This window comes from Rana temporaria, chromosome 12 (genome assembly GCF_905171775.1).
Source record: "Rana temporaria chromosome 12, aRanTem1.1, whole genome shotgun sequence".
Classification (NCBI taxonomy): Eukaryota; Metazoa; Chordata; class Amphibia; order Anura; family Ranidae; genus Rana; species Rana temporaria.
In genome coordinates, this window is record NC_053500.1 from 111,278 (window position 1) to 136,284 (window position 25,007).

At 56.8% G+C, this 25,007-nt stretch overlaps 1 protein-coding gene across 1 annotated transcript; it reads right to left on the reverse strand.

Annotated features, from left to right (window-relative positions):
• Positions 1-360: 360 nt before the first annotated feature.
• On the reverse strand, positions 361-23,888 carry WIPI1 (WD repeat domain, phosphoinositide interacting 1). Its single transcript, XM_040330690.1, has 9 exons — positions 23,754-23,888; positions 15,128-15,220; positions 14,987-15,057; positions 8,593-8,700; positions 2,890-3,051; positions 2,705-2,812; positions 1,937-2,058; positions 1,758-1,858; positions 361-523 (listed from the first exon to the last, which is right to left on the reverse strand). Exons 1-9 carry the CDS (start codon positions 23,871-23,873, stop codon positions 473-475), a joined length of 936 nt encoding a protein of 311 aa, XP_040186624.1. The 5' UTR covers positions 23,874-23,888; the 3' UTR covers positions 361-472.
• Positions 23,889-25,007: the final 1,119 nt, after the last annotated feature.

Genomic DNA, 25,007 nt, shown 5'->3' on the forward strand with positions numbered 1-25,007 from the left:
GGGCGGGGCACAAACCATTCCTGCTGTGGGCGGGGCACAAACCATTCCTGCTGTGGGCGGGGCACAAACCATTGCCGATGTGGGCGGGGCACAAACCATTGCCGATGTGGGCGGGGCACAAACCATTGCCGATGTGGGCGGGGCACAAACCATTGCCGATGTGGGCGGGGCACAAACCATTGCCGATGTGGGCGGGGCACAAACCATTGCCGATGTGGGCGGGGCACAAACCATTGCCGATGTGGGCGGGGCACAAACCATTCCTGATGTGGGCAGGGCACAAACCCTTCCCGCTGTGGGCGGGGCACAAACCCTTCCCGCTGTGGTGGAGAGTTCCTCGTAGGAGGAGTCACAGAGCCGGACATTGCAGAGTATTTATTATATGAACATTTGTACAATACATGAATATCTTACAATAGTAAACATCCTCCATATTAGTCCCACACCTGCGACTCGGCGGCTCCTTGTCTGGTCACGGCACGGCGTCCCTCTCTGACCTCTGACCTCTGCGACACAAACTTATCTACCAAAACCAAAACAAAACATCTTATTCTCCCGAGTGCGGGGGAGGGGCTAGAAATACAACATGGCACGGCTCGCCTGGAAGACAAGGATGGGGGTGGCACGGAAGGGGAAGGCGCACACACATACCATGGCGGTGTACATACAGGCAGTGTGCAGGTTTATCTAACATCTAAGGGGACATGCAGAATGATTCACCTCGATTTGTACTGACCCCCCCCCCCTCCCATACACACCTCCATCAGTGGACGATATCAGAGGTCACACCCACCTCTGGGATGAGCCTATGACATCAGAGGTCACATGGGGGAAGGGAACAAGGCTGGGATTGGGAACTAATACAAGGCGGGGGGGGAGGTAGGGAACTAATACAAGGCAGGGGGCGGGGGGGTTGGGAACTAATACAAGGCGGGGGGGGGGGGGAACTAATACAAGGCGGGGGGGGGGGGGGTTGGGAACTAATACAAGGCGGGGGGGGGGGGGGTGGGAACTAATACAAGGTGGGGGGGGGTTGGGAACTAATACAAGGCAGGGGGGGGGGTTGGGAACTAATACACGGTGGGGGGGGGGGGGGGGTTGGGAACTAATACACGGTGGGGGGGGGGGTTGGGAACTAATACAAGGCGGGGGGGGGGGGTTGGGAACTAATACAAGGCGGGGGGGGGGGGGTTGGGAACTAATACAAGGTGGGGGGGGGGGTTGGGAACTAATACAAGGTGGGGGGGGGGGGTTGGGAACCAATACAAGGTGGGGGGGGGGTTGGGGACTAATACAAGGGGGGGGGGGGGGACTAATACAAGGCGGGGGGGGGGGGGGTTGGGAACTAATACAAGGCGGGGGGGGGGTTTGGAACTAATACAAGGTGGGGGGGGGGTTTGGGAAGTAATACAAGGTGGGGGGGGGTTGGGAAGTAATACAAGGCGGGGGGGGGTTGGGAAGTAATACAAGGTGGGGGGGGGGGGGGTTGGGAACTAATACAAGGTGGGGGGGGGGGGACTAATACAAGGCGGGGGGGGGGTTGGGAACTAATACAAGGCGGGGGGGGGGGGGCTAATACAAGGCGGGGGTTGGCACCCAGCACTGGCTGTATACGATAGAACAGAAATATCTGTAGACGGTTCTATGGCGGACTGAAGGCGCCTCCGGCACAGTTCTTGGTGTGTAAAGTGCGCGGCGCGGTGCGGGGTGAGCGACCCCTTCCCCCCCAAGTTCTCTCAGGGACCCCGAATGCTCACAGGAGGAAATTCTCTCTCATCGTCCAACTGAACCGGTCCAACGGCAAACTCGTGTTCTGGAAGAAGCTCGCCGCGCAGCGCCCCGCCATCTTCTGAGTAACCTGAGGTTGGTGCAAACAAATGTAAATGTCACCCCTAAACCATTGTCCCCCAGCTTCCCCTCCAGGGGGCGCCCTCACCTGTCACAGCGGATGAGGAGGGGACGTTACTTGGCCTGGCTACTGTGGCAGCATAAGACGTTGGCGCTGAACTCTCTGCTGATCCGTCTCCACCTTTATCCGACTTCTCACAATCCAGGAGGCTGCAGAGACACCAGAAGAGGACCACTTGTCCCAGTCACAAGACGTCACACGGTACAGTCCCCACCACCAGTCCCAGTACAGTCCCCGCCACCAGTCCCAGTACAGTCCCCGCCACCAGTCCCAGTATAGTCCCCGCCACCAGTCCCAGTATAGTCCCCGCCACCAGTCCCAGTATAGTCCCCGCCACCAGTCCCAGTATAGTCCCCGCCACCAGTCCCAGTACGGACCCCGCCACCAGTCCCGGCCCCAGTACGGACCCCGCCACCAGTCCCAGTATAGTCCCCGCCACCAGTCCCAGTATAGTCCCCGCCACCAGTCCCAGTACGGACCCCGCCACCAGTCCCGGCCCCAGTACGGACCCTGCCACCAGTCCCGGCCCCAGTACGGACCCCGCCACCAGTCCCGGCCCCAGTACGGACCCCGCCACCAGTCCCAGTACGGACCCCGCCACCAGTCCCGGCCCCAGTACGGACCCTGCCACCAGTCCCGGCCCCAGTACGGACCCCGCCACCAGTCCCGGCCCCAGTACGGACCCCGCCACCAGTCCCAGTACGGACCCCGCCACCAGTCCCAGTACGGACCCCGCCACCAGTCCCGGACCCCGCCACCAGTCATACTATGGTGCCCCACTCCCACACTAGTCACCTGTGTTTCTGGATCAGGACACACTCGCCCCCATCCTGCGGGTCCACGTTGTAGATGTAGAGATGGCCACTGGATGAGGCAACCAGGAGTCGGGGAAGTTTCTGAATTCTGGAAGCAGACAGGACAAGTTAATGATTTTCGGCCAATCAGGGAGCGATATTCGTTAGTGTCATAGATGTACTTACGTCACCAAAGTGCAAATGTTCTTGTGCCCGGAGAAGGTGAGACGCACGGTGGCGAATGCCCGGTCCTGGTTCATCATGTCTGACACCTGAGCTGGGAGGTAGTTCGATGCCGCCGTAAACATCTTCCCCATGTAGCCGCTCCAGGAAGACGCCTCCTCCAACCTGGGGAGATGAAAACCAATCAGAACGCAAGTTATCAGCCAGAAACCCAATTGGATGCACAGGGGGCGTGGCTAGAAGGGTGCTCTTGCTGCATTCAGATGGGATCAGACACTCCATTTCCTGCAGGAAGTTGTCTAACCAATCGCTGTGCTTTGTGGAGGCGGAGCAGTGTGACATCACAGGGCTGATACAGAAGAGACTCGAGAAGTTCCGAATGTAGAAATTCTATCCAGCGACACAACGGTACCAAAATCTCCAAGAATGTTCCCGGGAAGAGCCGGTGTCCCATTCACAACTGAATCCACCCAATCACAACTTCAGGGGTATAAAGGGGGGGGCACATTATTATTAATGGCTGCATGCGAAGCAATGAGCCTGTCATGGAAGGTTCTGGAGATCTCCGGAATACAAAGTATTAAAGGAACTGTGTGAGATCTACGCAGCCAATCCGTGCCGGGGAGCACACACACAGGAGGGGGGGGGGGGGAGGAGAGGGAGCAGATCGGCCCTTTCCTCTCCCATCCATGCCGGGGAGCACACACAGGAGGGGGGGGCGGGAGGAGAGGGAGCAGATCGGCCCTTTCCTCTCCCATCCGTGCCGGGGAGCACACACACAGGAGGGGGGGGCGGGAGGAGAGGGAGCAGATCGGCCCTTTCCTCTCCCATCCATGCCGGGGAGCACACACAGGAGGGGGGGCGGGAGGAGAGGGGGCAGATCGGCCCTTTCCTCTCCCATCCGTGCCGGGGAGCACACACACAGGAGGGGGGGCGGGAGGAGAGGGAGCAGATCGGCCCTTTCCTCTCCCATCCGTGCCGGGGAGCACACACAGGAGGGGGGGCGGGAGGAGAGGGAGCAGATCAGCCTTTTCCTCTCCCATCTGTGCCGGGGAGCACACACAGGAGGGGGGGGGCGGGAGGAGAGGGAGCAGATCGGCCCTTTCCTCTCCCATCCGTGCCGGGGAGCACACACAGGAGGGGGGGGGGGCGGGAGGAGAGGGAGCAGATCGGCCCTTTCCTCTCCCATCCATGCCGGGGAGCACACACACAGGAGGGGGGGGCGGGAGGAGAGGGAGCAGATCAGCCCTTTCCTCTCCCATCCGTGCCGGGGAGCACACACACAGGAGGGGGGGGCGGGAGGAGAGGGAGCAGATCGGCCCTTTCCTCTCCCATCCGTGCCGGGGAGCACACACACAGGAGGGGGGCGGGAGGAGAGGGAGCAGATCGGCCCTTTCCTCTCCCATCCATGCCGGGGAGCACACACAGGAGGGGGGCGGGAGGAGAGGGAGCAGATCGGCCCTTTCCTCTCCCATCCATGCCGGGGAGCACACACACAGGAGGGGGGGGGGGGGGAGGAGAGGGAGCAGATCGGCCCTTTCCTCTCCCATCCATGCCGGGGAGCACACACACAGGAGGAGGGGGGGGGCAGATCAGCCTTTTCCTCTCCCATCCATGCCGGGGAGCACACACACAGGAGGAGGGGGGGGAGGAGAGGGAGCAGATCGGCCCTTTCCTCTCCCATCCGTGCCGGGGAGCACACACACAGGAGGAGGGGGGGGAGGAGAGGGAGCAGATCGGCCCTTTCCTCTCCCATCCATGCCGAGGAGCACACACACAGGAGGGGGGGGCGGGAGGAGAGGGAGCAGATCGGCCCTTTCCTCTCCCATCCATGCCGGGGAGCACACACACAGGAGGAGGGGGGGGCAGATCAGCCTTTTCCTCTCCCATCCATGCCGGGGAGCACACACACAGGAGGAGGGGGGGGAGGAGAGGGAGCAGATCGGCCCTTTCCTCTCCCATCCGTGCCGGGGAGCACACACACAGGAGGGGGGGGGGGGGAGGAGAGGGGGCAGATCAGCCCTTTCCTCTCCCATCCGTGCCGGGGAGCACACACAGGAGGGGGGGGCGGGAGGAGAGGGAGCAGATCGGCCCTTTCCTCTCCCATCCGTGCCGGGGAGCACACACACAGGAGGAGGGGGGGGGGGGAGGAGAGGGAGCAGATCGGCCCTTTCCTCTCCCATCCGTGCCGGGGAGCACACACACAGGAGGAGAGGGAGCAGATCGGCCCTTTCCTCTCCCGTCCGTGCCGGGGAGCACACACACAGGAGGGGGGGGGCGGGAGGAGAGGGGGCAGATCGGCCCTTTCCTCTCCCATCCATGCCGGGGAGCACACACACAGGAGGGGGGGGGCGGGAGGAGAGGGAGCAGATCGGCCCTTTCCTCTCCCATCCATGCCGGGGAGCACACACACAGGAGGAGGGGGGGGCGGGAGGAGAGGGAGCAGATCGGCCCTTTCCTCTCCCATCCATGCCGGGGAGCACACACAGGAGGGGGGCGGGAGGAGAGGGGGCAGATCGGCCCTTTCCTCTCCCATCCATGCCGAGGAGCACACACAGGAGGGGGGGGGGCAGGAGGAGAGGGGGCAGATCGGCCTTTTCCTCTCCCATCCATGCCGAGGAGCACACACACAGGAGGGGGGGGGGGGGGGGAGGAGAGGGGGCAGATCGGCCCTTTCCTCTCCCATCCGTGCCGGGGAGCACACACAGGAGGGGGGGGCGGGAGGAGAGGGAGCAGATCAGCCCTTTCCTCTCCCATCCATGCCGGGGAGCACACACAGGAGGAGGGGGGGCGGGAGGAGAGGGAGCAGATCGGCCCTTTCCTCTCCCACCCGTGCCGGGGAGCACACACAGGAGGAGGGGGGGGCAGATCAGCCTTTTCCTCTCCCATCCATGCCGGGGAGCACACACAGGAGGAGGGGGGGCGGGAGGAGAGGGAGCAGATCGGCCCTTTCCTCTCCCATCCATGCCGGGGAGCACACACAGGAGGAGGGGGGGCGGGAGGAGAGGGAGCAGATCGGCCCTTTCCTCTCCCACCCGTGCCGGGGAGCACACACAGGAGGAGGGGGGGGCAGATCGGCCCTTTCCTCTCCCATCCGTGCCGGGGAGCACACACAGGAGGAGGGGGGGCGGGAGGAGAGGGGGCAGATCGGCCCTTTCCTCTCCCATCCATGCCGGGGAGCACACACACAGGAGGAGGGGGGGGGGAGGAGAGGGAGCAGATCGGCCTTTTCCTCTCCCATCCATGCCGAGGAGCACACACACAGGAGGAGGGGGGGCGGGAGGAGAGGGGGCAGATCGGCCCTTTCCTCTCCCATCCATGCCGAGGAGCACACACACAGGAGGAGGGGGGGGGGAGGAGAGGGAGCAGATCGGCCTTTTCCTCTCCCATCCATGCCGAGGAGCACACACACAGGAGGGGGGGCGGGAGGAGAGGGGGCAGATCAGCCCTTTCCTCTCCCATCCGTGCCGGGGAGCACACACACAGGAGGAGGGGGCGGGAGCAGAGGGAGCAGATCGGCCCTTTCCTCTCCCATCCATGCCGGGGAGCACACACACAGGAGGGGGGGGCGGGAGGAGAGGGGGCAGATCAGCCCTTTCCTCTCCCATCCATTCCGGGGAGCACACACACAGGAGGAGAGGGGGGGGGGGGAGGAGAGGGGGCAGATCGGCCCTTTCCTCTCCCATCTGTGCCGGGGAGCACACACAGGAGGGGGGGGCGGGAGGAGAGGGAGCAGATCGGCCCTTTCCTCTCCCATCCATGCCGAGGAGCACACACAGGAGGGGGGGCGGGAGGAGAGGGAGCAGATCGGCCCTTTCCTCTCCCATCCATGCCGAGGAGCACACACAGGAGGGGGGGTGGGAGGAGAGGGGGCAGATCGGCCTTTTCCTCTCCCATCCGTGCCGGGGAGCACACACACAGGAGGGGGGGGCGGGAGCAGAGGGAGCAGATCGGCCTTTTCCTCTCCCATCCATGCTGGGGAGCACACACACAGGAGGAGAGGGAGCAGATCGGCCCTTTCCTCTCCCATCCGTGCCGGGGAGCACACACACAGGAGGGGGGGGCGGGAGGAGAGGGGGCAGATCAGCCCTTTCCTCTCCCATCCATGCCGGGGAGCACACACAGGAGGAGGGGGGGCGGGAGGAGAGGGGGCAGATCGGCCTTTTCCTCTCCCATCCGTGCCGGGGAGCACACACAGGAGGGGGGGCGGGAGGAGAGGGGGCAGATCAGCCCTTTCCTCTCCCATCCGTGCCGGGGAGCACACACAGGAGGGGGGGGCGGGAGGAGAGGGGGCAGATCAGCCCTTTCCTCTCCCATCCGTGCCGGGGAGCACACACACAGGAGGGGGGGGCGGGAGGAGAGGGGGCAGATCAGCCCTTTCCTCTCCCATCCATGCCGGGGAGCACACACAGGAGGGGGGGGCAGGAGGAGAGGGAGCAGATTGACTTCCCCCTCTCCTCTCCCAGGCTCTGGGCTGTATGAAAGACGCCCTCAGCTCAGAGCCCTGCAGCCAGAAACCTCGCTGGGCCCCTCATAGTGGTGGAATGCCAGGGCCTGGGCCCAAGTGCAACCATTGTGACCCTGATAGTCATTATCAATCCATTTTATTGTACACAAAAAAAACATACAAACCTTTTGGTTTTGGGATTGTAGGTTTTATGTACAATAAAGTGGATGCTTTGGCTATAAATTGTTGCGTCCATAAACAAGAGTTACAAGATTTGGTGTTTTAGCCAAAATTCCAGGAAAGAATGTGAAACGGTTAGAAATCATAGAAAGGAAGATAGGAGACGTTCTAGAAGATGCATCACTGGGAGCCAGCGGGGCCACCACTCCGCCCCCTACTACAGCCAGCGGGGCCACCACTCCGCCTCCACTACAGCCAGCGGGGCCACCACCCGCCCCCTACTACAGCCAGCGGGGCCACCACTCCGCCCCCTACTACAGCCAGCGGGGCCACCACTCCGCCCCCTACTACAGCCAGCGGGGCCACCACTCCGCCCCCTACTACAGCCAGCGGGGCCACCACTCCGCCTCCACTACAGCCAGCGGGGCCACCACCCGCCCCTACTACAGCCAGTGTGACTCAAGGCAATGGTGGGGGGGGAATCAAAAGGAAATCTGCATATTAAAAGACCCAAACCCTAACCGGTCTCCATCAATGTACCCCCAACTCATCAGAGGCAGTGTGGGGGTGTAAATAGGTGACGGAAGCTCCTAAAGAGCGATGGGCCTTTAAAGTGGACTTCTGGAATTCCTTTACAAGTTCTACCCGCCCTAAGAATCTACTGCCCAGCAGAGACCCCTTAAAAATCCAGAGGTAGAAGAGGAAATCGATCTTCTCCTCCCTCGAGACCTTTCATTCCTCTCCACAGACAATTCTGCAGATTCAAGACAGACTCCTCCTGGGGCCACCTAGGAGGAGGTGGGCGCCATCTTGGGCCTTGCAGTTTGCTCCAATTGACTCATCTTTCACCCTCCTGGTCACACATGGTGGACTAGAGGCGGGAAAAAAAAGACTGCATGTGCCTAATCCTGGCAAGTAGAGAAATGCCGGAGCGCTCTGTAGGATAGGAACACAGGACCATAGAGCATGAGGCAGACCACGCCCACCACTATGACATCACAACCTATTATCTCCCACACCAGCTGAATGCAGCATTAGTAATAGACAACAGGTCCAGGGTTGGAGGATGGGGTACTCACCGCTCCAGGGGAACCTCCAGGCGGAAGATGTGCACGGTCTCCGTGTTGCTGGACACGCACAGGAACTGGCAGTCTGTACTGAACACCAGGGAATTTATAGAGACATACCTGAAAAGACAATCACCAGCAATGACCAATCAGAAAACTCCTTCATAACAAGAACCGGAACGGCTATCCTATTGGCTGATAGTAAAAGCAGAGACCTGATGAGTCATCCTCTTCAGATTCTGATCGGAATCTGAAGAGGAACCTCAAAAAAACAGGTGGGGGCAGCAGAGGTATTATGAGGCTGGAGTAGTGTAGGCGGAGTATAGTAGAAAGGGGTGGAGTAGCGACAGTGTAGGCGGAGTATAGTAGAAAGGGGTGGAGTGGTGGCAGTGTAGGTGGAGTATAGTAGAAAGGGGTGGAGTGGTGACAGTGTAGGCAGAGTATAGTAGAAAGGGGTGGAGTGGTGGCAGTGTAGGCGGAGTATAGTAGAAAGGGGTGGAGTAGTGACTGTGTAGGCGGAGTATAGTAGAAAGGGGTGGAGTAGTGGCAGTGTAGGCGGAGTATAGTAGAAAGGGGTGGAGTGGTGGCAGTGTAGGTGGAGTATAGTAGAAAGGGGTGGAGTGGTGGCAGTGTAGGCAGAGTATAGTAGAAAGGGGTGGAGTAGCGACAGTGTAGGCGGAGTATAGTAGAAAGGGGTAGATTAGTTGCAGTGTAGGCGGAGTATAGTAGAAAGGGGTGGAGTGGTGGCAGTGTAGGTGGAGTATAGTAGAAAGGGGTGGAGTGGTGGCAGTGTAGGCAGAGTATAGTAGAAAGGGGTGGAGTGGGGACAGTGTAGGCGGAGTATAGTAGAAAGGGGTGGATTAGTTGCAGTGTAGGCGGAGTATAGTAGAAAGGGGTGGAGTAGTGGCTGTGTAGGTGGAGTATAGTAGAAAGGGGTGGAGTGGTGGCAGTGTAGGCGGAGTATAGTAGAAAGGGGTGGAGTGGTGACAGTGTAGGCAGAGTATAGTAGAAAGGGGTGGAGTGGTGACAGTGTAGGCAGAGTATAGTAGAAAGGGGTGGAGTGGTGGCAGTGTAGGCGGAGTATAGTAGAAAGGGGTGGAGTGGTGGCAGTGTAGGCGGAGTATAGTAGAAAGGGGTGGAGTGGTGGCAGTGTAGGCGGAGTATAGTAGAAAGGGGTGGAGTGGTGACAGTGTAGGCGGAGTATAGTAGAAAGGGGTGGAGTGGGGACAGTGTAGGCGGAGTATAGTAGAAAGGGGTGGAGTGGTGGCAGTGTAGGCGGAGTATAGTAGAAAGGGGTGGAGTGGTGACAGTGTAGGCGGAGTATAGTAGAAAGGGGTGGAGTAGTGACAGTGTAGGCGGAGTATAGTAGAAAGGGGTGGAGTGGTGGCAGTGTAGGCAGAGTATAGTAGAAAGGGGTGGAGTGGTGACAGTGTAGGCAGAGTATAGTAGAAAGGGGTGGAGTGGTGACAGTGTAGGCAGAGTATAGTAGAAAGGGGTGGAGTGGTGGCAGTGTAGGCGGAGTATAGTAGAAAGGGGTGGAGTGGTGACAGTGTAGGCGGAGTATAGTAGAAAGGGGTGGAGTGGGGACAGTGTAGGCGGAGTATAGTAGAAAGGGGTGGAGTGGTGACAGTGTAGGCGGAGTATAGTAGAAAGGGGTGGAGTAGTTGCAGTGTAGGCGGAGTATAGAAGAAAGGGGTGGAGTGGTGGCAGTGTAGGCGGAGTATAGTAGAAAGGGGTGGATTAGTGACAGTGTAGGCGGAGTATAGTAGAAAGGGGTGGAGTGGTGGCAGTGTAGGTGGAGTATAGTAGAAAGGGGTAGATTAGTTGCAGTGTAGGCGGAGTATAGTAGAAAGGGGTGGAGTAGCGACAGTGTAGGCGGAGTATAGTAGAAAGGGGTGGAGTGGTGGCAGTGTAGGTGGAGTATAGTAGAAAGGGGTGGAGTGGTGACAGTGTAGGCAGAGTATAGTAGAAAGGGGTGGAGTGGTGGCAGTGTAGGCGGAGTATAGTAGAAAGGGGTGGAGTAGTGACTGTGTAGGCGGAGTATAGTAGAAAGGGGTGGAGTAGTGGCAGTGTAGGCGGAGTATAGTAGAAAGGGGTGGAGTGGTGGCAGTGTAGGTGGAGTATAGTAGAAAGGGGTGGAGTGGTGGCAGTGTAGGCAGAGTATAGTAGAAAGGGGTGGAGTAGCGACAGTGTAGGCGGAGTATAGTAGAAAGGGGTAGATTAGTTGCAGTGTAGGCGGAGTATAGTAGAAAGGGGTGGAGTGGTGGCAGTGTAGGTGGAGTATAGTAGAAAGGGGTGGAGTGGTGGCAGTGTAGGCAGAGTATAGTAGAAAGGGGTGGAGTGGGGACAGTGTAGGCGGAGTATAGTAGAAAGGGGTGGATTAGTTGCAGTGTAGGCGGAGTATAGTAGAAAGGGGTGGAGTAGTGGCTGTGTAGGTGGAGTATAGTAGAAAGGGGTGGAGTGGTGGCAGTGTAGGCGGAGTATAGTAGAAAGGGGTGGAGTGGTGACAGTGTAGGCAGAGTATAGTAGAAAGGGGTGGAGTGGTGGCAGTGTAGGCGGAGTATAGTAGAAAGGGGTGGAGTGGTGACAGTGTAGGCAGAGTATAGAAGAAAGGGGTGGAGTGGTGGCAGTGTAGGCGGAGTATAGTAGAAAGGGGTGGATTAGTGACTGTGTAGGCGGAGTATAGTAGAAAGGGGTGGAGTAGTGACTGTGTAGGCGGAGTATAGTAGAAAGGGGTGGATTAGTTGCAGTGTAGGCAGAGTATAGTAGAAAGGGGTGGATTAGTGACAGTGTAGGCAGAGTATAGTAGAAAGGGGTGGAGTGGTGGCAGTGTAGGCGGAGTATAGTAGAAAGGGGTGGAGTGGTGGCAGTGTAGGCGGAGTATAGTAGAAAGGGGTGGAGTGGTGGCAGTGTAGGCGGAGTATAGTAGAAAGGGGTGGAGTGGTGACAGTGTAGGCGGAGTATAGTAGAAAGGGGTGGAGTGGGGACAGTGTAGGCGGAGTATAGTAGAAAGGGGTGGAGTGGTGGCAGTGTAGGCGGAGTATAGTAGAAAGGGGTGGAGTGGTGACAGTGTAGGCGGAGTATAGTAGAAAGGGGTGGAGTAGTGACAGTGTAGGCGGAGTATAGTAGAAAGGGGTGGAGTGGTGGCAGTGTAGGCAGAGTATAGTAGAAAGGGGTGGAGTGGTGACAGTGTAGGCAGAGTATAGTAGAAAGGGGTGGAGTGGTGACAGTGTAGGCAGAGTATAGTAGAAAGGGGTGGAGTGGTGGCAGTGTAGGCGGAGTATAGTAGAAAGGGGTGGAGTGGTGACAGTGTAGGCGGAGTATAGTAGAAAGGGGTGGAGTGGGGACAGTGTAGGCGGAGTATAGTAGAAAGGGGTGGAGTGGTGACAGTGTAGGCGGAGTATAGTAGAAAGGGGTGGAGTAGTTGCAGTGTAGGCGGAGTATAGAAGAAAGGGGTGGAGTGGTGGCAGTGTAGGCGGAGTATAGTAGAAAGGGGTGGATTAGTGACAGTGTAGGCGGAGTATAGTAGAAAGGGGTGGAGTGGTGGCAGTGTAGGTGGAGTATAGTAGAAAGGGGTAGATTAGTTGCAGTGTAGGCGGAGTATAGTAGAAAGGGGTGGAGTGGTGGCAGTGTAGGTGGAGTATAGTAGAAAGGGGTGGAGTGGTGGCTGTGTAGGTGGAGTATAGTAGAAAGGGGTGGAGTGGTGGCAGTGTAGGCAGAGTATAGTAGAAAGGGGTGGAGTAGCGACAGTGTAGGCGGAGTATAGTAGAAAGGGGTGGAGTGGTGACAGTGTAGGTGGAGTATAGTAGAAAGGGGTAGATTAGTTGCAGTGTAGGCGGAGTATAGTAGAAAGGGGTGGAGTGGTGGCAGTGTAGGTGGAGTATAGTAGAAAGGGGTGGAGTGGTGACAGTGTAGGCGGAGTATAGTAGAAAGGGGTGGAGTGGTGACAGTGTAGGCGGAGTATAGTAGAAAGGGGTGGAGTGGTGGCAGTGTAGGCGGAGTATAGTAGAAAGGGGTGGAGTGGTGGCAGTGTAGGCGGAGTATAGTAGAAAGGGGTGGAGTAGTGGCAGTGTAGGCGGAGTATAGTAGAAAGGGGTGGATTAGTGACTGTGTAGGCGGAGTATAGTAGAAAGGGGTGGAGTAGTGACTGTGTAGGCGGAGTATAGTAGAAAGGGGTGGATTAGTTGCAGTGTAGGCAGAGTATAGTAGAAAGGGGTGGATTAGTGACTGTGTAGGCGGAGTATAGTAGAAAAGGGTGGATTAGTTGCAGTGTAGGCGGAGTATAGTAGAAAGGGGTGGAGTAGTGGCAGTGTAGGCGGAGTATAGTAGAAAGGGGTGGAGTGGTGGCAGTGTAGGCGGAGTATAGTAGAAAGGGGTGGATTAGTTGCAGTGTAGGCGGAGTATAGTAGAAAGGGGTGGAGTAGTGGCAGTGTAGGCGGAGTATAGTAGAAAGGGGTGGATTAGTGACTGTGTAGGCGGAGTATAGTAGAAAGGGGTGGATTAGTTGCAGTGTAGGCGGAGTATAGTAGAAAGGGGTGGATTAGTGACTGTGTAGGCGGAGTATAGTAGAAAGGGGTGGAGTAGTGGCTGTGTAGGCGGAGTATAGTAGAAAGGGGTGGAGTAGTGGCTGTGTAGGCGGAGTATAGTAGAAAGGGGTGGAGTAGTGGCTGTGTAGGTGGCGTATAGTAGAAAGGGGTGGAGTGGTGGCTGTGTAGGCGGAGTATAGTAGAAAGGGGTGGAGTAGTGGCAGTGTAGGCGGAGTATAGTAGAAAGGGGTGGATTAGTGACTGTGTAGGCGGAGTATAGTAGAAAGGGGTGGAGTAGTGACTGTGTAGGCGGAGTATAGTAGAAAGGGGTGGAGTAGTGGCAGTGTAGGCGGAGTATAGTAGAAAGGGGTGGAGTGGTGGCTGTGTAGGTGGAGTATAGTAGAAAGGGGTGGATTAGTTGCAGTGTAGGCGGAGTATAGTAGAAAGGGGTGGATTAGTGACTGTGTAGGCGGAGTATAGTAGAAAGGGGTGGATTAGTTGCAGTGTAGGCGGAGTATAGTAGAAAGGGGTGGAGTAGTGGCAGTGTAGGCGGAGTATAGTAGAAAGGGGTGGAGTGGTGACAGTGTAGGCAGAGTATAGTAGAAAGGGGTGGAGTGGTGGCAGTGTAGGCGGAGTATAGTAGAAAGGGGTGGAGTAGTGGCAGTGTAGGCGGAGTATAGTAGAAAGGGGTGGATTAGTGACTGTGTAGGCGGAGTATAGTAGAAAGGGGTGGATTAGTTGCAGTGTAGGCGGAGTATAGTAGAAAGGGGTGGAGTAGTGGCAGTGTAGGCGGAGTATAGTAGAAAGGGGTGGAGTGGTGGCAGTGTAGGCGGAGTATAGTAGAAAGGGGTGGAGTGGTGACAGTGTAGGCAGAGTATAGTAGAAAGGGGTGGAGTGGTGGCAGTGTAGGCGGAGTATAGTAGAAAGGGGTGGAGTAGTGGCAGTGTAGGCGGAGTATAGTAGAAAGGGGTGGATTAGTGACTGTGTAGGCGGAGTATAGTAGAAAGGGGTGGAGTAGTGACTGTGTAGGCGGAGTATAGTAGAAAGGGGTGGATTAGTTGCAGTGTAGGCGGAGTATAGTAGAAAGGGGTGGATTAGTGACTGTGTAGGCGGAGTATAGTAGAAAGGGGTGGAGTGGTGGCAGTGTAGGCAGAGTATAGTAGAAAGGGGTGGAGTGGTGACTGTGTAGGCGGAGTATAGTAGAAAGGGGTGGATTAGTTGCAGTGTAGGCGGAGTATAGTAGAAAGGGGTGGATTAGTTGGAGTGTAGGCGGAGTATAGTAGAAAGGGGTGGAGTAGTGGCAGTGTAGGCGGAGTATAGTAGAAAGGGGTGGAGTGGTGACTGTGTAGGCGGAGTATAGTAGAAAGGGGTGGATTAGTTGCAGTGTAGGCGGAGTATAGTAGAAAGGGGTGGAGTGGTGGCAGTGTAGGCGGAGTATAGTAGAAAGGGGTGGAGTGGTGGCAGTGTAGGCGGAGTATAGTAGAAAGGGGTGGAGTGGTGGCAGTGTAGGCGGAGTATAGTAGAAAGGGGTGGAGTGGTGACTGTGTAGGCGGAGTATAGTAGAAAGGGGTGGAGTGGTGGCAGTGTAGGCGGAGTATAGTAGAAAGGGGTGGATTAGTTGCAGTGTAGGCGGAGTATAGTAGAAAGGGGTGGAGTAGTGACTGTGTAGGCGGAGTATAGTAGAAAGGGGTGGATTAGTTGCAGTGTAGGCGGAGTATAGTAGAAAGGGGTGGATTAGTTGCAGTGTAGGCGGAGTATAGTAGAAAGGGGTGGAGTAGTGACTGTGTAGGCGGAGTATAGTAGAAAGGGGTGGATTAGTTGCAGTGTAGGCGGAGTATAGTAGAAAGGGGTGGAGTGGTGGCAGTGTATGGAAATCTGACCTCTTCATTCCTCTGCGGAATTCGTACAGTCTCTGTCCCTCTGGGATGGAGAAGACACGGATCACCGTCCCCTGTAGGGAAGAGGCGGGTCAGTGGTGTCTGTTGTGGGCGGAGAAAGGATGCACAAAGCACCGGACTCACTTTTTCAGAGGCGCTGGCCAGTTTGGTCCCCGGAGGACTGAAGGCGATGGCAGCCAGGGGACTGTCATGAGCTGGAATGGAGCATTCAGTTTTCTGCAGGAAAAGGAAGGAGGAGTTTAAATTTTTTTAAAAATGTAATTCCACCTCTATGACCTCATCAGTGATATCATCATCATCATTAGGAGAAGGAAAGGCGGGGACACTGATGGGTGGAGTTACATCGAGCATTTCCTGAAAAGGGGGGGGGGGGGGCTCTGGAGAACTTCACCGGCCTCCGAAGATTTAAGCTGACCACACTGGTAGATTTTGGACGGAACGTTCTCAGGACATTTAGTGATTGGACGAATGCTTTTTTTGGGGTGAATGCCATCCCCCTACAAGAGGACCTTCCTTCCATCTCCCCCTACAAGAGGACCTTCCTTCCGTCTCCCCCTACAAGAGGACCTTCCTTCCATCTCCCCCTACAAGAGGACCTTCCTTCCGTCTCCCCCTACAAGAGGACCTTCCTTCCATCTCCCCCTACAAGAGGACCTTCCTTCCATCTCCCCCTACAAGAGGACCCTCCTTCCATCTCCCCCTACAAGAGGACCTTCCTTCCATCTCCCCCTACAAGAGGACCTTCCTTCCGTCTCCCCCTACAAGAGGACCTTCCTTCCATCTCCCCCTACAAGAGTGTCTCTCCCCTACAAGAGGACCTTCCTTCCATCTCCCCTACAAGAGGACCTTCCTTCCATCTCCCCCTACAAGAGGACCTTCCTTCCGTCCCCCTACAAGAGGACCTTCCTTCCATCTCCCCCTACAAGAGGACCTTCCTTCCGTCTCCCCCTACAAGAGGACCTTCCTTCCATCTCCCCCTACAAGAGGACCTTCCTTCCGTCTCCCCCTACAAGAGGACCTTCCTTCCATCTCCCCCTACAAGAGGACCTTCCTTCCATCTCCCCCTACAAGAGGACCTTCCTTCCATCTCCCCCTACAAGAGGACCTTCCTTCCATCTCCCCCTACAAGAGGACCTTCCTTCCGTCTCCCCCTACAAGAGGACCTTCCTTCCATCTCCCCCTACAAGAGGGTCTCTCCCCTACAAGAGGACCTTCCTTCCATCTCCCCTACAAGAGGACCTTCCTTCCATCTCCCCCTACAAGAGGACCTTCCTTCCGTCCCCCTACAAGAGGACCTTCCTTCCGTCTCCCCTACAAGAGGACCTTCCTTCCATCTCCCCTACAAGAGGACCTTCCTTCCATCTCCCCCTACAAGAGGACCTTCCTTCCATCTCCCCTACAAGAGGACCTTCCTTCCATCTCCCCCTACAAGAGGACCTTCCTTCCGTCCCCCTACAAGAGGACCTTCCTTCCATCTCCCCCTACAAGAGGGCCTCTCCCCTACAAGAGGACCTTCCTTCCGTCCCCCTAGAAGAGGACCTTCCTTCCGTCCCCCTACAAGAGGGCCTCTCCCCTACAAGAGGACCTTCCTTCCATCTCCCCCTACAAGAGGACCTTCCTTCCATCTCCCTCTACAAGAGGACCTTCCTTCCATCTCCCCCTACAAGAGGACCTTCCTTCCATCTCCCCCTACAAGAGGACCTTCCTTCCATCTCCCCCTACAAGAGGACCTTCCTTCCATCTCCCCCTACAAGAGGACCTCTCCCCTACAAGAGGACCTTCCTTCCGTCTCCCCCTACAAGAGGACCATCCTTCCATCTCCCCCTACAAGAGGACCTTCCTTCCGTCTCCCCCTACAAGAGGACCATCCTTCCATCTCCCCCTACAAGAGGACCTTCCTTCCATCTCCCCCTACAAGAGGACCTTCCTTCCGTCTCCCCCTACAAGAGGACCTTCCTTCCATCTCCCCCTACAAGAGGACCTTCCTTCCATCTCCCCCTACAAGAGGACCTTCCTTCCATCTCCCCCTACAAGAGGACCTTCCTTCCGTCTCCCCCTACAAGAGGACCTTCCTTCCATCTCCCCCTACAAGAGGGTCTCTCCCCTACAAGAGGACCTTCCTTCCATCTCCCCTACAAGAGGACCTTCCTTCCATCTCCCCCTACAAGAGGACCTTCCTTCCGTCCCCCTACAAGAGGACCTTCCTTCCGTCTCCCCTACAAGAGGACCTTCCTTCCATCTCCCCTACAAGAGGACCTTCCTTCCGTCCCCCTACAAGAGGACCTTCCTTCCATCTCCCCCTACAAGAGTGTCTCTCCCCTACAAGAGGACCTTCCTTCCATCTCCCCTACAAGAGGACCTTCCTTCCATCTCCCCCTACAAGAGGACCTTCCTTCCGTCCCCCTACAAGAGGACCTTCCTTCCATCTCCCCCTACAAGAGGGCCTCTCCCCTACAAGAGGACCTTCCTTCCGTCCCCCTAGAAGAGGACCTTCCTTCCGTCCCCCTACAAGAGGGCCTCTCCCCTACAAGAGGACCTTCCTTCCATCTCCCCCTACAAGAGGACCTTCCTTCCATCTCCCTCTACAAGAGGACCTTCCTTCCATCTCCCCCTACAAGAGGACCTTCCTTCCATCTCCCCCTACAAGAGGACCTTCCTTCCATCTCCCCCTACAAGAGGACCTTCCTTCCATCTCCCCCTACAAGAGGACCTCTCCCCTACAAGAGGACCTTCCTTCCATCTCCCCTACAAGAGGACCTTCCTTCCATCTCCCCCTACAAGAGGGTCTCTCCCCTACAAGAGGACCTTCCTTCCATCTCCCCTACAAGAGGACCTTCCTTCCATCTCCCCCTACAAGAGGGTCTCTCCCCTACAAGAGGACCTTCCTTCCATCTCCCCTACAAGAGGACCTTCCTTCCATCTCCCCCTACAAGAGGACCTTCCTTCCGTCCCCCAACAAGAGGACCTTCCTTCCGTCCCCCTACAAGAGGACCTTCCTTCCATCTCCCCCTACAAGAGGGTCTCTCCCCTACAAGAGGACCTTCCTTCCATCTCCCCTACAAGAGGACCTTCCTTCCATCTCCCCCTACAAGAGGACCTTCCTTCCATCTCCCCCTACAAGAGGGCCTTCCTTCCATCTCCCCCTACAAGAGGGCCTCTCCCCTACAAGAGGACCTTCCTTCCGTCCCCCTACAAGAGGACCTTCCTTCCGTCCCCCTACAAGAGGACCTTCCTTCCATCTTCCCCTACAAGAGGACCTTCCTTCCATCTCCCCCTACAAGAGGACCTTCCTTCCATCTCCCCCTACAAGAGGACCTTCCTTCCATCTCCCCCTACAAGAGGACCTTCCTTCCATCTCCCCCTACAAGAGGACCTTCCTTCCATCTCCCCCTACAAGAGGACCTCTCCCCTACAAGAGGACCTTCCTTCCATCTCCCCCTACAAAAGGACCTTCCTTCCATCTCCCCCTACAAGAGGACCTTCCTTCCATCTCCCCCTACAAGAGGACCTCTCCCCTACAAGAGGACCTTCCTTCCATCTCCCCCTACAAGAGGACCTTCCTTCCATCTCCCCCTACAAGAGGGTCTCTCCCCTACAAGAGGACCTTCCTTCCATCTCCCCTACAAGAGGACCTTCCTTCTCCCCTACAAGAGGACCTTCCTTCCATCTCCCCCTACAAGAGGACCTTCCTTCCATCTCCCCCTACAAGAGGACCTTCCTTCCATCTCCCCCTACAAGAGGACCTTCCTTCCATCTCCCCCTACAAGAGGACCTTCCTTCCATCTCCCCCTACAAGAGGACCTTCCTTCCATCTCCCCCTACAAGAGGACCTTCCTTCCATCTCCCCCTACAAGAGGACCTTCCTTCCATCTCCCCCTACAAGAGGACCTTCCTTCCATCTCCCCCTACAAGAGGGTCTCTCCCCTACAAGAGGACCTTCCTTCCGTCCCCCTACAAGAGGACCTTCCTTCTGTCCCCCTACAAGAGGGCCTCTCCCCTACAAGAGGACCTTCCTTCCATCTCCCCCTACAAGAGGACCTTCCTTCCATCTCCCCCTACAAGAGGGTCTCTCCCCTACAAGAGGACTTTCCTTCCATCTCCCCTACAAGAGGACCTTCCTTCCATCTCCCCCTACAAGAGGACCTTCCTTCCTTCCGTCCCCCTACAAGAGGACCTTCCTTCCATCTCCCCCTACAAGAGGGCCTCTCCCCTACAAGAGGACCTTCCTTCCATCTCCCCCTACAAGAGGACCTTCCTTCCATCTCCCCCTACAAGAGGGTCTCTCCCCTACAAGAGGACCTTCCTTCCGTCCCCCTACAAGAGGACCTTCCTTCTGTCCCCCTACAAGAGGGCCTCTCCCCTACAAGAGGACCTTCCTTCCATCTCCCCCTACAAGAGGACCTTCCTTCCATCTCCCCCTACAAGAGGGTCTCTCCCCTACAAGAGGACCTTCCTTCCATCTCCCCTACAAGAGGACCTTCCTTCCATCTCCCCCTACAAGAGGACCTTCCTTCCTTCCGTCCCCCTACAAGAGGACCTTCCTTCCATCTCCCCCTACAAGAGGACCTCTCCCCTACGAGAGGACCTTCCTTCCATCTCCCCCTACAAGAGGACCTTCCTTCCATCTCCCCCTACAAGAGGACCTTCCTTCCATCTCCCCCCTACAAGAGGACCTTCCTTCCATCTCCCCCCTACAAGAGGACCTTCCTTCCATCTCCCCCTACAAGAGGACCTTCCTTTCATCTCCCCCTACAAGAGGACCTCTCCCCTACAAGAGGACCTTCCTTCCATCTCCCCCTACAAGAGGACCTTCCTTCCATCTCCCCCTACAAGAGGGTCTCTCCCCTACAAGAGGACCTTCCTTCCATCTCCCCCTACAAGAGGACCTTCCTTCCATCTCCCCCTACAAGAGGACCTTCCTTCCATCTCCCCCTACAAGAGGACCTTCCTTCCATCTCCCCCTACAAGAGGACCTTCCTTCCATCTCCCCCTACAAGAGGACCTTCCTTCCATCTCCCCCTACAAGAGGACCTTCCTTCCATCTCCCCCTACAAGAGGACCTTCTTTCCATCTCCCCCTACAAGAGGACCTTCCTTCCATCTCCCCCTACAAGAGGGTCTCTCCCCTACAAGAGGACCTTCCTTCCGTCCCCCTACAAGAGGACCTTCCTTCTGTCCCCCTACAAGAGGGCCTCTCCCCTACAAGAGGACCTTCCATCTCCCCCTACAAGAGGACCTTCCTTCCATCTCCCCCTACAAGAGGGTCTCTCCCCTACAAGAGGACCTTCCTTCCATCTCCCCTACAAGAGGACCTTCCTTCCATCTCCCCCTACAAGAGGACCTTCCTTCCTTCCTTCCGTCCCCCTACAAGAGGACCTTCCTTCCATCTCCCCCTACAAGAGGGCCTCTCCCCTACAAGAGGACCTTCCTTCCGTCCCCCTACAAGAGGACCTCTCCCCTACAAGAGGACCTTCCTTCCATCTTCCCCTACAAGAGGACCTTCCTTCCATCTCCCCCTACAAGAGGGCCTTCCTTCCATCTCCCCCTACAAGAGGACCTTCCTTCCATCTCCCCCTACAAGAGGACCTCTCCCCTACAAGAGGACCTTCCTTCCATCTCCCCCTACAAGAGGACCTTCCTTCCATCTCCCCCTACAAAAGGACCTTCCTTCCATCTCCCCCTACAAAAGGACCTTCCTTCCATCTCCCCCTACAAGAGGACCTCTCCCCTACAAGAGGACCTTCCTTCCATCTCCCCTACAAGAGGACCTTCCTTCCATCTCCCCCTACAAGAGGACCTTCCTTCCATCTCCCCCTACAAGAGGACCTTCCTTCCATCTCCCCTACAAGAGGACCTTCCTTCCATCTCCCCCTACAAGAGGGTCTCTCCCCTACAAGAGGACCTTCCTTCCATCTCCCCCTACAAGAGGACCTTCCTTCCATCTCCCCCTACAAGAGGACCTTCCTTCCATCTCCCCCTACAAGCGGACCTTCCTTCCATCTCCCCCTACAAGGAGGGCCTTCCTTCCATCTCCCCCTACAAGAGGGCCTTCCTTCCATCTCCCCCTACAAGAGGGTCTCTCCCCTACAAGAGGACCTTCCTTCCATCTCCCCTACAAGAGGACCTTCCTTCCATCTCCCCCTACAAGAGGACCTTCCTTCCATCTCCCCCTACAAGAGGACCTTCCTTCCATCTCCCCCTACAAGGAGGGCCTTCCTTCCATCTCCCCCTACAAGAGGGCCTTCCTTCCATCTCCCCCTACAAGAGGGCCTTCCTTCCATCTCCCCCTACAAGAGGGCCTTCCTTCCATCTCCCCCTACAAGAGGACCTCTCCCCTACAAGAGGACCTTCCTTCCATCTCCCCCTACAAGAGGACCTTCCTTCCATCTCCCCCTACAAGAGGACGTTCCTTCCATCTCCCCCTACAAGAGGACCTTCCTTCCATCTCCCCTACAAGAGGACCTTCCTTCCATCTCCCCTACAAGAGGACCTTCCTTCCATCTCCCCCTACAAGAGGACCTTCCTTCCATCTCCCCCTACAAGAGGACCTCTCCCCTACAAGATGACCTTCCTTCCATCTCCCCCTACAAGAGGACCTTCCTTCCATCTCCCCCTACAAGAGGGTCTCTCCCCTACAAGAGGACCTTCCTTCCGTCCCCCTACAAGAGGACCTTCCTTCCGTCCCCCTACAAGAGGGCCTCTCCCCTACAAGAGGACCTTCCTTCCATCTTCCCTACAAGAGGACCTTCCTTCCATCTCCCCCTACAAGAGGACCTCTCCCCTACAAGAGGGCCTTCCTTCCATCTCCCCCTACAAGAGGACCTTCCTTCCATCTCCCCCTACAAGAGGACCTCTCCCCTACAAGAGGACCTTCCTTCCATCTCCCCCTACAAGAGGACCTTCCTTCCATCTCCCCCTACAAGAGGACCTTCCTTCCATCTCCCCTACAAGAGGACCTTCCTTCCATCTCCCCTACAAGAGGACCTTCCTTCCATCTCCCCCTACAAGAGGACCTTCCTTCCATCTCCCCCTACAAGAGGACCTCTCCCCTACAAGATGACCTTCCTTCCATCTCCCCCTACAAGAGGACCTTCCTTCCATCTCCCCCTACAAGAGGACCTTCCTTCCATCTCCCCCTACAAGAGGACCTCTCCCCTACAAGAGGGCCTTCCTTCCATCTCCCCTACAAGAGGACCTTCCTTCCATCTCCCCCTACAAGAGGACCTTCCTTCCATCTCCCCCTACAAGAGGACCTCTCCCCTACAAGAGGACCTTCCTTCCATCTCCCCCTACAAGAGGACCTTCCTTCCATCTCCCCCTACAAGAGGACCTTCCTTCCATCTCCCCCTACAAGAGGACCTTCCTTCCATCTCCCCCTACAAGAGGACCTTCCTTCCAGATCCCCCTACAAGAGGACCTTCCTTCCATCTCCCCCTACAAGAGGACCTTCCTTCCATCTCCCCCTACAAGAGGGTCTCTCCCCTACAAGAGGACCTTCCTTCCGTCCCCCTACAAGAGGACCTTCCTTCCATCTCCCCCTACAAGAGGACCTCTCCCCTACAAGAGGGCCTTCCTTCCATCTCCCCCTACAAGAGGATCTTCCTTCCATCTCCCCCTACAAGAGGACCTTCCTTCCATCTCCCCTACAAGAGGACCTTCCTTCCATCTCCCCTACAAGAGGACATTCCTTCCATCTCCCCCTACAAGAGGACCTTCCTTCCATCTCCCCCTACAAGAGGACCTCTCCCCTACAAGATGACCTTCCTTCCATCTCCCCCTACAAGAGGACCTTCCTTCCATCTCCCCCTACAAGAGGACCTTCCTTCCATCTCCAAGAGGACCTCTCCCCTACAAGAGGGCCTTCCTTCCATCTCCCCTACAAGAGGACCTTCCTTCCATCTCCCCCTACAAGAGGACCTTCCTTCCATCTCCCCCTACAAGAGGACCTTCCTTCCATCTCCCCCTACAAGAGGACCTTCCTTCCATCTCTCCCTACAAGAGGACCTTCCTTCCATCTCCAAGAGGACCTCTCCCCTACAAGAGGGCCTTCCTTCCATCTCCCCTACAAGAGGACCTTCCTTCCATCTCCCCCTACAAGAGGACCTTCCTTCCATCTCCCCCTACAAGAGGACCTCTCCCCTACAAGAGGACCTTCCTTCCATCTCCCCCTACAAAAGGACCTTCCTTCCATCTCCCCCTACAAGAGGACCTTCCTTCCATCTCCCCCTACAAGAGGACCTTCCTTCCAGATCCCCCTACAAGAGGACCTTCCTTCCAGATCCCCCTACAAGAGGACCTTCCTTCCATCTCCCCCTACATGAGGACCTTCCTTCCATCTCCCCCTACAAGAGGACCTTCCTTCCAGATCCCCCTACAAGAGGACCTTCCTTCCAGATCCCCCTACAAGAGGACCTTCCTTCCAGATCCCCCTACAAGAGGACCTTCCTTCCAGATCCCCCTACAAGAGGACCTTCCTTCCAGATCCCCCTACAAAAGGGCCTCTCCCCTACAAGAGGACCTTCCTTCCATCTCCCCCTACAAGAGGACCTTCCTTCCATCTCCCCCTACAAGGAGGACCCCCCCCACAAGAGGACCTTTATTCCGTCCCCCCACCAGGGATTAGAATATTGAAATAATTAGAAGGGAAGAGGCCGGCTTTCATACAGAACCATCTCCGCTGGCCGCTTCCCCATTAGATTGTAAGCTCCATGGGACAAGTATTCAATCACCAGGCAGGTCACATGACTCACCAGCATGTTGGCGTCGTACACCACGATCTCCCCCGTGGAGGAGCTGCCAGGGTATGCCAGGAAGGAGTTGGAATGGTTTATAGAAAGAGCGCAGAGACCTGCAAAGTGGAGAGAACTCATCAGATACAGCGCCGCCCTGCTGGAGAACACAAGAATCACAACCCTGACTTCTGCCTGTCTGTGGGGATCCCTCTCATCATTCTCTTCTCATCCACACCGCACATCCCCCTAAAGTCTACACCCGTGAGGTGCCATCACCCTGAATGGCTACAGGACAGTGGGGGAAGGGACTCACAGACCATGGGGCTATACAGGCCACAAGGGGGGGGGCAGGGACTCACAGACCATGGGGCTATACAGGCCAAAAGGGGGGGGCAGGGACTCACAGACCATGGGGCTATACAGGCCAAAATGGGGGGGGGGGCAGGAACTCACAGACCATGGGGCTATACAGGCCAAAAGGGGGGGCAGGAACTCACAGACCATGGGGCTATACAGGCCAAAAGGGGGGGGGCAGGGACTCACAGACCATGGGGTTATACAGGACACGGGGGGGGGGGAGAATTCAGACCATGGGGCTATACAGGCAATGGAGGGGGGAGCAGGGACTCACAGACCATGGGGCTATACAGGCCAAAAGGGGGGGGCAGGAACTCACAGACCATGGGGTTATACAGGCCAAAAGGGGGGGGCAGGGACTCACAGACCATGGGGCTATACAGGACACGGGGGGGGGGGGGGGGATTCAGACCATGGGGCTATACAGGCAATGGAGGGGGGGAGCAGGGACTCACAGACCATGGGGCTATACAGGACACGGGGGGGGGATTCAGACCATGGGGCTATACAGGCCACGGAGGGGCAGGGACTCACAGCCATGGGGCTATACAGGACACGGGGGGGCAGGGATTCAGACAATGGGTCTTCTATCCTATGTGAAGGTGACACCCTGTGTCCCGAGACTTACAATATCATCCAAGGTGACCCCACTATGTAGGAAGAACAAGCTGTCAGCAATACGTCTCATGGTGGCACCACGGATACCCCAAGAGCCTGTACACCTCCCTCCACTGAAAGGCAAAGCAGCGGTGTGATGTCCTCATCACACAGAATTGGAGTAGTTCAGGACGGTTGGGGGGACACCAGAACTCCTCTGAAACGGTCTCCATAGTGCGGTCTGAGGGGGGAGAACAGACATCAACCCGGAGTGAACGGTCCAATCACAGCGCAGTTAGAGGAATTGTCTTCTTAGGA